Consider the following 14108-nt stretch of genomic DNA (forward strand, 5'->3'; position numbering starts at 1 on the left):
GAATACACAAACCACAAAGTTAACAGCTGAATTCTCACTCTGTTAGCACTGTTAAGTCAGTTTAATTCAATTTAAAAGAAATAAGGCATATTTAATGGAATTCTTTTTGTATTACCTTAAAAATTATTGGTTTTCCTAATTATTTAAATAAAAAATATGAAAAATTCTAGACAAAAATGCAGAAAAATTTACTTAAAATAGACCGTTAATATAACAGTGCATATATAAGTGGCTATCGATAGTCTGATTAATTATCGATTGCTCTATTGTTTCTTTTGCCATCTCTAACCCAACAGCTCCGTCTCAAGCTTCGGAGGGCGCAAATTTTGAAACCTGAATTCATTCGTTGCGCGGCATTCAAAGTGTAAGGTTGTGTCTTCCGTGAGTCTCTCGACTGATTTTTCTGACCGATCGGGCCAATATCCAGACAGTGAGAGAGAACGTAGTTAAAAACCAGCTTAGAGCGGGCCGACAAGTGTGACTTGCAGTCAGCATCCGCGCATTGTCGTGGTAGAGAAAGAAACGACGCTATTTGTGTACTCCGTCGACGTTTTTGGAGACGTCTTTGGGGCCTCTCTCACAGCTTGTGATTTTGGAGCCACAGCAGCTCAGCCAGGTTGCCGTCTTCCCGAGAAGAATTGTGTGGCGCGCGTTATTCGTGCTCTTGTCTCTCGGCTCTCCACTCCACTTGGCTGGGTGTGGTGCTAGAAACGAAACTCAAATAAATTAATTGCACAAGATGTGGCGCCCTAATATCTTAAAGTGCGTCTGGAGCACGCTGCTCCTGGCCCTCGCCTGCCACCAGGCCAGTGGCCAGCGTACCCCCACCATTTCCTACATCACACAGGAGCAGATCAAGGACATCGGCGGCACCGTGGAGTTTGACTGTTCCGTTCAGTATGCCAAAGAGTACAATGTACTTTTCCTGAAGACAGACAGTGATCCAGTCTTCCTCTCCACTGGCTCCACGCTGGTGATCAAGGACTCGCGCTTCTCCCTGCGCTACGATCCCAGCTCCTCCACCTACAAGCTGCAGATCAAAGACATCCAGGAGACGGACGCTGGCACCTATACCTGCCAGGTTGTGATCTCTGTGGTCCACAAAGTCAGCGCCGATGTCAAGCTGTCCGTGAGGCGTCCACCCGTCATCTCCGACAACTCCACACAGTCGATCGTGGCCAGCGAGGGAACCGAAGTCCAGATGGAGTGCTATGCCAGTGGCTATCCCACACCGACCATCACATGGCGGCGCGAAAACAACGCCATCCTGCCAACGGGTAAGTTTTTCCATTGTAGCTAGCCCTTGCCTAACGTATCTAGATACATTGGCTGTTGACTTGGTTGGGGCGCTGTTCTGGGGGCTCTCTCTCTCTGGGCCCGCTGCTCTCTCCGTCAATCAGTCCATCCCGCTTTGGCCCCAGCTTAGGCGGTGGGAGTCTCTATATAGATGTATGTATGTATATGGGTATTATGGCTACACTATGGGGTTCGTGTGAGTGACCGTGACTCACTCAGGCGTCACCTTAGCTTTTGTTTATTTAGCAGGTTGTGCCACTAAACAGTGGCTAGTGTTGGCCTCTTTTGCTTTCTGCCACCCCCATTGGGCCAAAGGGCTAAAGGGCTAGGTTTTTGCATTAAAAGATTGATTTTTTTGTTGTCTACCTCGTGAGAGATAGTTTCTAGGGTTAATTAAACAATAAAGACATTTAATAGTCGTAATTTTTATGGGGTTTTTATTAAAACATGAGGTTTATAGATGCGGCTATGTCTCAGATAGATACGAGGCATCTAATCTATGTTCTAATTTAAGTAACAGGTTCCTCAAGACCACTTCTAATGTATGTTTTATTTAAAAACTTAAGTTCCTCTGAAAATTTCGCAACAAAAATACATCTACGATCTTAACTTTTCCACCATTTTTCCACCAGTTCCTTTAGTTTCCTGGGAAAATCCGAGTTCCAAGTACAAGTGCAAATGCTATCTATTAGACCTTGTTTGTCCTCCCAGAATTTTATTTTAAACAAAAACCGAGAAGAAAAGCTAATAAAACAATAAAATAATTTGGTTCTCAGGTAAAATGACGGTTAATCCCATACAGGTGCTACAGGCTTCTAGAAGGCTAGGCTCTCTACCTGACGACCTTTGACCCTTGGCCAGACATAATGGTTTCCTTTAACAAGATTGCAGCGTCATTTGAGCGGCTGCCGAAAAGCAATTAGTGTAACTAATCCGATAGTTACTTATTACCTAGAAACGTCCCATAGACACACCCTGCCAGCCAGAGGGTCGTAGATACAACGTATCCGATGGGTTGCTTATGGAACTTGTAGCTTGTGCAATCTTTAATTGGTCACCGACATTGAAGCGGCCTTTTTTGGGGAACCAGAACCAGGCGTGCCATATCTATAAGCCCAACCGCAGTGACTTTGATACGCTTCATGGCTTTTTTGCCATAACTTTAAGGGCCTGGGATCGGACTGTGGATTCGGATTCGGTCCAGGAGCTGTGGCGTGGTGTTTTCACACTTTTTCAACGCTCTAATTTAAAGCGCTTAGGCAAACAAGACCGCTTTGAGCTTTGAAATGCGCCAACGATCCGAGTCAAATGTGCTCTGGCTCTGGCAGCAGGGTTTGTTTTCTGTCTGAGGAGGAGTGGCATGCATCGAGGAGTAAGCCTTTGTGCAGCATTTTCACGTTTCACATTTCCATAGCCGAGCTACCGAGCTACCGAGCCACCAAGTCTCCGTCCCATTTGCCATTCCAGTTTCTGAGGCATTCGACAACTTCAGCACGCGCAATTGCTTCCGCAACTTGAAAACGTACCACGGACCGTTTGATGGTCTAGGGTGGACCAGTGGAGGGCTCTGGCTTCCACATCAGACACGGTCTAGGCCTTTGGTTCTACCTCCATCCAATGGGTGGGTACTGCAGCGAGAAAAAACAACAAAGTTGAAAAAAAATTTTTTAAAAACCCGGGAAGGAAGGAAGGAGTAAACAGCAAACATACGCAAACAAAGAGTGCCCGAACCGGAGACCGAGAGCCCAAGAGCCCAAGAGCATGGCAAATGGGCTGCACCCTCCTGCCCTACCCTATGGCAGGCTCAGGGGCTACATAATTCTTATTTTGATAGCCGGCAAAATACAATCGAAGTATACAAAATATATAAATTACAAGCTAAAAAGGTAACCCAAACAAAGGCCGATACCCGTGGCGAGTACTCTGCGATGTAAAGATGCAAACAAACAAGCCGCGAGCGGTTGCCCCGGCACCTTCAATCCCAAGCAACCCCTAACCCTGATCCTGGTCGGGGCTAGAGTCCAACACGCCCATAGACAACTATAGATGGTGAGGAACCCCTAATATAGCATTTCCTTTTCCGGCGTTTTTTTTGGGGTGTATGCCAATTTGTGCGTTGCCATGCAAATCGATTGGTTTTTTATTATTGAATGGCCAAAACAATGTTGCCAGCAGATAGCCATTGAGTAAACACAGACATGTGCATCGTTTGCACCTGCCACCTGGAAGCTATACCCCAGCTATCTGCTGCCCATGCAAAATAAACCTCACCTTGGCCCAGCTCACGTGAATTGGGAGGAAAAAACGAGCTTGTTTTTGCAATGAAAGCAAAAAATTGAATTCCAATTTTGCTGAATTCCAAATTTTTCAAACGCTGACAGCTGCCGACATCTGGGTTATTGTTGTGCTGCCGGAAGCGACTTATCTGCCAGATACTCGAATGTATCTCAAAGCGAGGGATCGAGGATCATGGTAAATTAACTTTAATTGTTCAATTATGTACCGAGAAGCTGGTCGAGATCAGTCTTGGGGTGTTTGCAGACTCACACTCAGAGTTTCAGACTCGAGAACTCTAATAACCTATTCACTTTCCCCATCGCGATGATTAACCTTCATGCAAATTGTGTTGGAAAATTGCGAATTAGAATCAAGTGAGCATGATTCAAGTATTCCAATTTCGCCATCAATCCAGAAGGGTGCAGAATTGTAATATATTTTTACATAAATTGTAATTTAAGCTTAAAAATTTCGATGCGCAATTGATGCTGCACTCGAGATCTCAACAAGCCGTACTGCAAATTAGTTAGTTACCCCTGGATTTTAATGGAAATTCCTCACATTCCTGCCACAGACTGGCAGCAGCTGGCTGTTTTTTTTTAAATATTTGCAAGCAATTAGGTTTTGGCACACTCGCAATTAGATGAAAGAGGGGAAAGAGTCCTGCGAAGGAGTGAGTTGAACGAGTCCTTTGATGATGGATATGTTTGTGTTTGTGTTTGTCCTGCCGTTGCCATCCGTTTCCACTTCCTGTTTGGCTGTTTGGTTGCATTGTTTATTGCTGCCTCAGTTGCCAGTTGTTTTGTGGCATGATGATGGCTTGTTGCAAAGTCAAAAGCGGCAACAGCAACCAGCCACCAGCAAAAGCAGCGAAAACCAGAACGGGAACGATGACGTACGGGACGGTGTGTGTGTTGGGAAACCTGTTTCTAAATGTTGGTTGCTGGGGCAACGACCACTTGGTCAACATGGGCCACCAACTGGCCAGCAAAAGGGCTGTTTAAGAAGCGAAACACAAAACTGGTTAAATCTGTAAACTTGGCCAACAAATCACTCTCCTAAAGTAGTGACTAAGTAATAACTTGTAAGTTACTACCCAATTCCTTACTTTCCACTCGGCTTATCACACTAGAAACCAATCCCCCGAGTTGAAGTTACATTTTCACTTCCAATTCCCTTATTTGTTTAGCACTTTTGGCTGAATGTTTCACCTTCAGACCAACCGGCTTTTTAATCCTTATCACACTCGCATTCTCACACAAAGGACACGCGGCTTTACCAACCCATATCCAGTCCCAGTACCAGACCCTGGAGTTTGTATTGTTTGCCTTGGGACTTGGCCAATATTTATTTAGGCACTCGGCTCACAAGGGATTTACGTCGGTCAGGCCTCTTTCTGGGATTCTTTTTTTGGCGTAATTGCTATTTTAATAGTTTTCTTTTCATTCCCTGATTTATGATCTCCCAAGGAGTACAGTAGAGTACAGTCTGTACGAGGATGTCGAGTGTAATCCAATAAATGGCATGCCAGGCCAGCTATAATGTACTACTCGAAGAAGAAAATCACTTTTGAAAAGTCAACAGCGCAGCGTCTGTGGCTTTGTCTGGTGGGTCGAAGTGGGTGGTGGGTGGAATCACTTCGAGGGTGGTGCTCGGTATGGGCTCGGTTTCAAGGCAATGTCTGCCCTGCGATGCGCGTTACCCCACCAAAGTGGGTGCTTTCACATGTCTCAAGAGCTTGTTATATGCTCGATATACATATGTATGTATGTTGGTATCTGTGTATATTCCATATATAGGGAGAACAAGAGAAGCCCCTGCCCACCTTCTTGATGAGTTTGGGTGACAAAACAGGAAGAGGCGACAAATTTGCAAAGGCATGCATTTTTCTCCATAAACTGAAAGGAAGCCAGGTGTTCTTGGGCAATCATGACACTCTCCGTGGGCTTAATCAACCCAAACCATAAGAGAGAGCTCTCTAAAAGGCTTAAAAGCCAACTGAAAATGATGGATATTTCCAATCCAATTCGAGAGAAACTAATGCCCGATTTGAGCTTCCATTGAAAGCAATGATGCATTCGCCAAAAAAAAAAGTGAAATCCAAATCCTGTTAAAATCCAAACACTGTGTGCACTTTTTTAATTGGATTTTGTGCCAGCCCACCCGGAGGAGTAGGAACTGAAGATACAAGCTGGGAAGAGAGTCATGACCCATCTGTGACATGCCCGGGAGCTATGATATCGGGCTCGGTCTCTGGTTCTGGCTCTGGTTCTGGCTATGGGAAGTGTGTGCAGTGTGTCGCAAATAATGCGGAGCGTCATTAAAAGCACACCCGGCTATGGCCTTTGCCTTCTGACTTTGTCAGGAGGTTGTGTTTTTGAAAATTATGATGAGTCACACACATCGGGTATGCTGACACGCTGCATTAACATTCATAATTTCCACATGGCAACCTTTGGCTGGGAATCAGTTGACATTTGAAGAGGCCAGGAGAGAGGCTTTTCCTGCATTTCCTTCTAGCTCTCCTGCCAGGAAGAGTTCCCGCCGCTTGCCAAATTGCAGGAAATTGAATAGGGGAGTTATGCTAAAAAAAAAAATCAAATATGGCCGCAGGCTCAGACTATGTAGGACTGGGAAAGTGTCCTCCGACGTTGTTTCGGTTAGTTCGTCACACGTTTTCCCGCCCGACAGAGGGGAGGGGGTGGTAGGCTGGGCGTCTGGCCCTGTGATTGGTGCGGATATATATTTTGCATTGCCACTCAATTTCCACTTTTTCCCCTAGGTGGACGTCCTGGACTGTTTTCGGTGGTTGTTTCAACAAAAAAATAACATTGCAAAATGGCGGACTGAAGCGGCTGTCGGTTTAAGTAGTTTATGAAAAATTAGAAACGGTAGCAGACCCTGAGAACCCCTTTCTTTCATCACCACCCCTCCCTCCTCTTAGTCAGCGATGTAACAAATTTTCCAAGCGAGCACCCATTTAACTGAAAGTCATCCAAGCGCCAAGACCTAGACCTGGCTTTTAGACCTAGAGCGGGTCATAGAAACGAGAAACACCTACACACCTGTCAGGCAAAACAGAGTTTCCATCCGAAAGAGATACAAAAGAAAATGCATATCCTTTCATAGTGTCCCTGGATCTCTACCTGCACTTCTCACCTTCTCACTTCCCAACTCCAGTTCTCACCTTTGTGCACTTTGCACAATTTTCCATTTTCTTGGGATCTGTTTTTCTTGCCTTTCCACCAACTGACAATTTATCTCGGGATGTGTTTGCCCAGGGGACTGGGTACGTTGCGTCAGCTACGTTGTTTTCATTTGGTCTGATGGCAGGCGGAGACAGAAGAATACCAGACATGTTCCAGGCTCGTCCCTCGAAGGAAGTGGAGGGTCTAAAACAAATGTGGAACTGCCTGGCGGCCTTTCCATTACCTTTGAGGTTCTTCTATGTATAGTATCTCTCCTCCACACCTCCGTGCACTCTGTTTTCTGTTTTCCTTTCATTAGTTGTCAGAGATTGCAGAGTCAGAGACACGGTGCATCATCATCATCATCGCCATCATCCTGCCCCAACCATACCGGAGCAAAGTGTTTTTAATTCTCTCATTAGTAACTGAAATTGCTGATGGATGATGGGTGATGCTGCCATGATACGAAGGCGAAGAGAGCTATTTCCGCTTCAGAGTCCATGTCTGGACTCCATGCGGGTCTCCAGCGCTCTCTCATTATTCTGATTGTACAGAAATTTCCTCATAATTTGTCAATATTCCTAGTTACTAGTTATATCTGTGAAATCATCCATCATAGATCTTAGGTATGCACTAACCCCTCTGCCTTGAGCTTGTTTGGGAGTGATATATGAGTCTGGTTTGTGTAATTGTAACCCCATTACAGTGTTTTCGATTCATAAACTCTTAAATATCTCAAATTCCCATTGCCAGGCCATTCATCTTCCATCCAGGGGTGTTCTATTTCAATGACTTTCTGCTCTAGTTCATGAATTTGAACCCTCCAGAGGGAGTAGCGAGTAAGGGAGTCCGGGAGTCAAGAGTCGAGAGTCTGGAGTCTCAGTTCTTTGTGCATTAATTAAAAGAACAGAATAATAAATGTGTATGCCTGCCTTTGACATTCTTGTTCCAAGTCTCTCCAGTATCCATGTTTTTGTAGCCAGCATAGCTAATTAGAAATTAAATGAAATATTTGCTACTTTCTGACACGCCCCAGTTACGCGCATGCGCGACCTCCGCATAAAAGTCTATTTTCCAGCTTTACCCGCTAACGGTACTAAACGGTTTACAGGCGACAAATGTTGAAGGTTTCTGACATTCCTTAACTCTTTCCCAACTACCTGACTTGCATATCATTTCACGGCCCAGTAACTGTGCGTCAGTCCATCAAAAAAATAAATAAAATTATTTCGAAATAGATCTACTCTTTAGGCTTTTCCTATTTGGTATTATTGAGTGGGTAGTCTGTGAACTGTGTGTGCTATTACAGTTGCATTGGATCAAGGGCTCTACCTCGATACTAGACACTGTATGTAAGTTCTGCTTCTGAACTGGCAGGGCAGGCAGTAACTGAAACTAGAGATAGAGAAAGAACCTGTTTTGGACCTGGGACGGCACAGTAAACGCTCGTAAATTATAAATGCAACAAATTTCATTTGCAGTCCCAGCTAGAAGTTCACTTTTACGACCTGTATTTTCAATGATGCGAAAAAGACTTTGTTTTGGGGATAATTGGATGGATACTTCTTGGCTTATATCTCTATATTTTATTCCTTAAAAACAACATCTTCCTATTAGAGAGCTTCTTTTATTGTCTGAATAAATGTCTGCCACTCATGAGTCTGCCTTCTGGAGGGCATCTTTCTCCATTGGACTAATTAAACAAAGCTCTTGACTGGCTCTACTCCCCCTCTGGAGTTCTGGAGCTTCCAATTGTACATTTGGAAGCGTGTTTACAGGAAATTGTTTGTATGTGTTTTTCTAATATTGAAATGAGTTTTGTTGCAATCGAGAGATGCCCGACCCGCATCACAACATTGATGCCTTAACCCATTACACTGGGATGGGGCTGTCAATCCAATTTTAATGAAATGTGTTACTTCGATTCCCAGGCGCAATTAATTTGAAATGTTTCAGTTGAACAGGCACAAGCCTCAAACGCATACTGCCACTGCCTCCCCTCTGGCTGGGACTCTGGCCCGCATTTGTGTGCAATTTCGCATAAAACACATATTTTCCGGGCATTCCGGCAGCTTTGGTCAATGCTCTTCTGCTGATGCAGCTCCTCTTTGCCATGCACTTAAAAAAATTCATTTATTTATATATTTTACTTGCCAGTTGGTAGGTTTCTCTCACTGCAATACTCCCTTCTCGGTGTATAGTAGTTTGTGCCAATTGTTTGAGCCTGAATTGTTTTGGCAAATGTTTGAAGAGCAGCCACAGACACGCACACGAGGATGAGGTAGCAGATCCCCGGGCTCAATGCACTCGTTTCCAGTGCCCACCTCCGACCCACCTCCGACCCTCCACCACCTCGTTGAGCTGAGCCAACTTCCGGTTATGAACCCGGAGCACCTTTCGCATTTCGCATTCGTACTGCAATTCCTATTCCCATTCACGTTCACGCTTCAGTGGCTGAAAGCCCCCTGCCCTTCGAACCCTTCTGCGATCCTGTCCCCTCGGCACTCATGGCACTAAGTGCAGTGGCGTACTCCGTACTCCGTTTTTCGAAAATTAGTTGGCAACCGAAACCAGGGGGCCTAACAAAATGCTTTACTTGTTAGAGGTCATTAACGTGGCCATTGTTTGTTCGCTCGGTGGCGTGGACATTTGGAAAAAGGTCACCCGCAAGTGGCAACGGATGTGCCCCGGGTTGGCTCATTAAAATTGAATTTTTGACTCTGCACCCAATGCACAAATACAATGGCTTTGAGCCCCGAAAGCGTTTAGCGTTGCTCCATTAATGGCCAGTGGTTAGGTTCTCACTTGAACGCGTTTGGATCGTTTGTGGATGAGATTAAAGCTATAATGGAAATGGTTATGCCACACGATGCCACTCTATGATGTAATTGTTTGTATTCCCAATGGGGATATTGTATGAACTTGTGGGTCATCTTGCACTCTTAATCTATGGGGTTATAGGGTGATCGGATCGGTGGCTGTTATCAGTGAGGAGAGGTGGAAAGTCAAGAGGTAGTCCCCTAAAGCAATGTGTATTATCAGTGTTTTAAAGATGATGAGGTCTTTCTATTTTGAATATTTCCTAAAGCATGAAATTTCAGATAGTTATAGCTATAGTCATCAACCAATTTCCATGAAAAACACGAACACACTTCTAAGAAAATAAATTAATCATATAGTTCGTGTCAAATGGGATTCTTTGAACTAATTGGGGTTCTATTGATAAAATAGTTCTATAAATGGAGACAAAGAACCCCTCTATCTGCCATAGAGATGGTTTTCAATCTAATATTCAAGATAATAACCTCAACCACTCAAAACTAACCATAAAGTACTCATAACCTACAACCAACTTATTCGAATATCCCCTCATTCTTGCCATTCCAGATAGCGCCACCTATGTGGGCAACATCCTGCGCATCAAGTCCGTGAAGAAGGAGGACCGCGGCACCTACTACTGTGTGGCGGACAATGGCGTCAGCAAGGGCGATCGGCGTAACATCAACGTGGAAGTGGAGTTCGCTCCCGTGATCACTGTGCCCCGGCCCCGTCTGGGACAGGCTCTGCAGTATGATATGGATCTGGAGTGCCACATTGAGGCCTATCCGCCACCGGCCATTGTCTGGACCAAGGACGACATCCAGCTGGCCAACAACCAGCACTACAGCATCTCGCACTTTGCCACCGCCGACGAGTACACCGACTCGACGCTGCGTGTCATCACGATCGAGAAGCGCCAGTACGGTGATTATGTGTGCAAGGCCACAAACCGATTCGGAGAGGCCGAGGCGCGAGTGAATCTGTTCGAGACCATCATTCCAGTGTGCCCACCGGCCTGCGGTCAGGCGTACTATGCCGGCGCCGAGGAGGTGGCCGCCACCTCGTTCGCCCTGGTGGGCATCCTCCTGGCGATGCTTTTCACCAGATAAGCCAATCCTCCGACTCCGACACCGAGCTCCAAGATTCCAATTACTCAGTCCCCCTCAGAATGCATAAACCTATAAATACAATCACATACATATGAATCTAGATATATAGACGACCATATCGTGTAACCAATCAGCAATAGTCTCAAACGATTCCCCGAAACCCCCAGTTCTATTCTCAAATCTATTCCCAACCTTGTTTTGTGTTTTCGTTTCGCCCTGTCCAATTTTCGTACGTCCAATATTGTATCTTAAGTTAAGTATGTATGCTAAGTGAAGGGCCGACGACTAGAAGAGGCGAGCAATCGATTTAATTTATTAGCACCTTAGAGCCAAACGAGATACGAAACTCTCCGATAAGTCCTAACATCCCGTCCCGTCCGCGATTCCACTGTAAATGTTTTTAAATAATTTTATTCCCGAAAAAGATACATCACACAACATTCCGCTTGGAAATATTTTATTTTTATTTAATAAACAATAAAGTATTTTCGTTCGACTAACAACATACCCCGCCCTATACCCCTATACCCATAAAGACTAACCGACTCCACTTGCATCATCATATCGAGGCAAAAAATCCAAATTGGAATATATACAACAATGTTGTGTACATCTTTAGCTCTTAAGCACTTTCGAATAATCAGAAATTTTTTACCCAAATTTTTGTGTGGGTGTGAAGTAAAATCAATTTCGACTTTGTAATAAAAAAAATATAGAAAACATAAAACAAAAAAAAATAAATAAAAATACATTTAAAAAACAAGAGGGACTTCATTATTGATTCAAAGATTTAAACAAGGACTTGGCTTAGAAAGATGAGACCATGTGGGGGATTCCTCAAAAAACAACAATTCAATGATGGCCATCGGAGTGCTTTCCAAAGGCAGTGGGCGCCCTAATGGATCCCCCGGTGGTGGCCATCCGATAATAGAGATTGAACTCGGACTCGTAATCCACATAGTTGCCGTTGTTGAAGCGCTTGCCGGGTGGGACATATCGTCGCAGTGGATTCGCAAGCAGAAACTGATAGATGCGTTCGGCCTTTTCCAGCTGCAATTGGGTCTTGACACCGATGGCTAGCAGATTGTCCAGCAATTGGTCAATTTCCTCGTGCTGACGATTCGCCTTCAGCCTCAAATCGTGCGGATCAACTGGGGATGGGAGAAGCGGGATGATTTCAGCGGATATGAGACAAAATGGTTGGATGTCGGAGCTTACCAATTAAAGGTTCGAAATTCAATTTCAAGTCAGACGTGTGTGCGGCAATTGCCGACGCCCACAAAATGCGTTTGCGGACTTCCTGCAGGGCCCCGAAGGGTGTCAGCAGATAGCCGGGCGCCAGTTGAACCGTGGAGGCCAGCTCCTGGGCCTCAACGATGAGTGGATTGGCCGCCAGTAGGAAGGCGCTGCCGGAAAGCATGAACTCGTGATTAATTGGAATTGCGTGAACTTCCGTGATTTATGTTCTCCACTTACCAGGCGCGGGGCATGCAGCTCAGCTTTTCCAGTGACATTTCGGCAAATGTGTTCAGCTCCAGGAGGTGGGACGGAACACTGGCTCCTGCTCCACTCACCAGAGTGGTGGAACCTGCTCCACCAGGCATCATGGTTTTGTTATCAAAACTGCGACGCAGCGTGGAGTTTACGATGCTCGTATTGCAGTCGAACTCGACCTTGGTGCTGGAGAAGACGCTGTCGTTGGCCAGGCAGAAGCTTTCAGCCCCCAGCATGGACATGTTGCTGACCTTTAGCTTGGTGCTGATTAGCTGTGACTTGGCGTTCTGATTCTGCGTGGCGGCCTGCATGTTGTCCAGCATATTCTTCATCATGTTGCGAGAGTAGAGGATTTTCTCCTTGATTTGCGACAACTGCACCATGTCCTGTTGAACGCGATTGATGGAGGAGTTGATGTCGCTATACACCTGCTTAACGGAGCCTAGCATAAGGTCGTGGTTTTTCAGTTGTCTCCCGCCTGCCTCCAGTTCGGAGCGCAACTGTTCGATCTGCTCGCGCAGGAACTCGTTCTGGGCACGATTAAAGTTGCGCATATTGTACTGAACCATGAAGTCGATGATAAGTTCGTCGGCGTTTTCCTCCTCCTCTTCGCTGATGCCGTTGAAGGTGTGCACTTTCTTCTGCAGTTCGTCCACGAAGGCAGAATAGACCTGGCAGAAACGGGATTCCTTTTGCTCCAACTCCTTTTGAGCACTAATGGACTTGGCCGCCAGACCCAGAAGATCGGCCTTGGTTTTCAGCAGTTTCACTTCGAAGTTGTTGAGAGGCGGTTTGGACGATGTGGAGTTACCAGTACTTTCATTTAAATGAATTATGTTCTGAAGCTGCTCCTCTTTGATTTTCATGATTACATTCAAGAGCAGGGCATTGGGAGTATCCCCGAAAATACTCCGCATCTGATCCCAGAGCTTCTGTTTGCTTTCAGCCAAAATATGAGCACTGCTGCCATCGTCACACATGCCGTAGAATTCCTCAAGCTGCTTGAGAGCCTTCTCCACCGCCTTGGCAGCCTGTTTCTCGCTGGCATTCTTGGAATTCAGCTTGACGGGGGTGGTGGCTAGGATCTGGGCTTTGTTCTTCAGCTCCTGCTCGTGGGATTTGTTCAATGACTCCAGCTTTAGATCGAGGATATTGCATTTTGATGCTAGAAGTTGGACCCTGTTCTTGGCACTGATGGTTTGAATGTCTAAGGGAGAGTAATGGGATTAGGATAAAAGCCAGCTAAGGAGAGTAACTAACTTACTCTTCGTTTTGATGCTGGCGGAGAGGATATCGTACTCCTTTCTCGCCTCTTTTAGACCTTGCTCTGCCTTCTCCTTTTGCTTTTGTAGCTCTTTCATTTGGTGATATCGCTGCAGCTCCAGTGGCAGGAAGCTCCTAGAGGCCATTGGAACCATCTTGTCCTTGTAACGAGCCACCTGGGAGATAAGGATGTTCTCTCGCACCTCCCGCACAACTTCTCGTGGCTGAATCCTTGTCTGCAGAGTATCCAAAAGCTGGCTGGACCCGGACTTATAAATGCTAAAAGGATTCATTTTATTTTTGACCAATAAGACCTTTTATTTTAAGACTTACCTTCGAAGAGCGTCATTGGAGGGCAGTGCACTTGGTGGACAACCTATGCTAGTGGCCCAGGCCTTGAATTTCTCGATTTTATCCTGGTAGGCCATAATTATTAAAAATGAAAACCCAAATGGGGAGTTGATAAAATGTTTAAATATTTCTTCTTCTTGAAGGTAGTAATCGCGGCTTGGCAGTTAGTGATGGATCGTGCTACATCTGGAGAACAAATAAGTTGGCAGTTCCGGTCAAAGCGCGCGAAATTCAAATGATTACAAAAATGCATTCAATAAGTAGGAATAATTAAAATGTAAATACGTTTTAATTTTTAATTAGTTTTTTA

The 14108-nt window shown here is 45.3% G+C and overlaps 2 protein-coding genes across 2 annotated transcripts; one reads left to right on the forward strand and one right to left on the reverse strand.

Annotated features, from left to right (window-relative positions):
• Window positions 1–328: 328 nt before the first annotated feature.
• Window positions 329–11455, forward strand: Lac (septate junction protein lachesin). Its single transcript, XM_017250722.3, has 2 exons — window positions 329–1277; window positions 10149–11455. The coding sequence occupies exons 1-2, from the start codon at window positions 740–742 to the stop codon at window positions 10688–10690; spliced, it is 1080 nt and encodes a 359-aa protein (XP_017106211.2). The 5' UTR covers window positions 329–739; the 3' UTR covers window positions 10691–11455.
• On the reverse strand, window positions 11449–13966 carry dgt5 (dim gamma-tubulin 5). Its single transcript, XM_017250720.3, has 5 exons — window positions 13781–13966; window positions 13449–13726; window positions 12167–13391; window positions 11909–12096; window positions 11449–11841 (listed from the first exon to the last, which is right to left on the reverse strand). Exons 1-5 carry the CDS (start codon window positions 13873–13875, stop codon window positions 11543–11545), a joined length of 2085 nt encoding a protein of 694 aa, XP_017106209.2. The 5' UTR covers window positions 13876–13966; the 3' UTR covers window positions 11449–11542.
• Window positions 13967–14108: the final 142 nt, after the last annotated feature.

This window comes from Drosophila bipectinata, chromosome 2R (genome assembly GCF_030179905.1).
Source record: "Drosophila bipectinata strain 14024-0381.07 chromosome 2R, DbipHiC1v2, whole genome shotgun sequence".
Taxonomy (NCBI): Eukaryota; Metazoa; Arthropoda; class Insecta; order Diptera; family Drosophilidae; genus Drosophila; species Drosophila bipectinata.

Bases quoted from the DNA above. Each gene is read 5' to 3' on its own strand.
- Lac (XM_017250722.3), top strand. From the start codon at position 740: ATGTGGCGCCCTAATATCTTAAAGTGCGTCTGGAGCACGCTGCTCCTG. The intron at 1,278-10,148 runs GTAAGTTTTTCC...TTGCCATTCCAG, and splicing joins CAACGCCATCCTGCCAACGG to ATAGCGCCACCTATGTGGGC.
- dgt5 (XM_017250720.3), bottom strand. From the start codon at position 13,875: ATGGCCTACCAGGATAAAATCGAGAAATTCAAGGCCTGGGCCACTAGC. The intron at 13,392-13,448 runs GTAAGTTAGTTA...ACTCTCCCTTAG, and splicing joins CGCCAGCATCAAAACGAAGA to ACATTCAAACCATCAGTGCC. The intron at 12,097-12,166 runs GTAAGTGGAGAA...GCTTTCCGGCAG, and splicing joins AGCTGCATGCCCCGCGCCTG to CGCCTTCCTACTGGCGGCCA.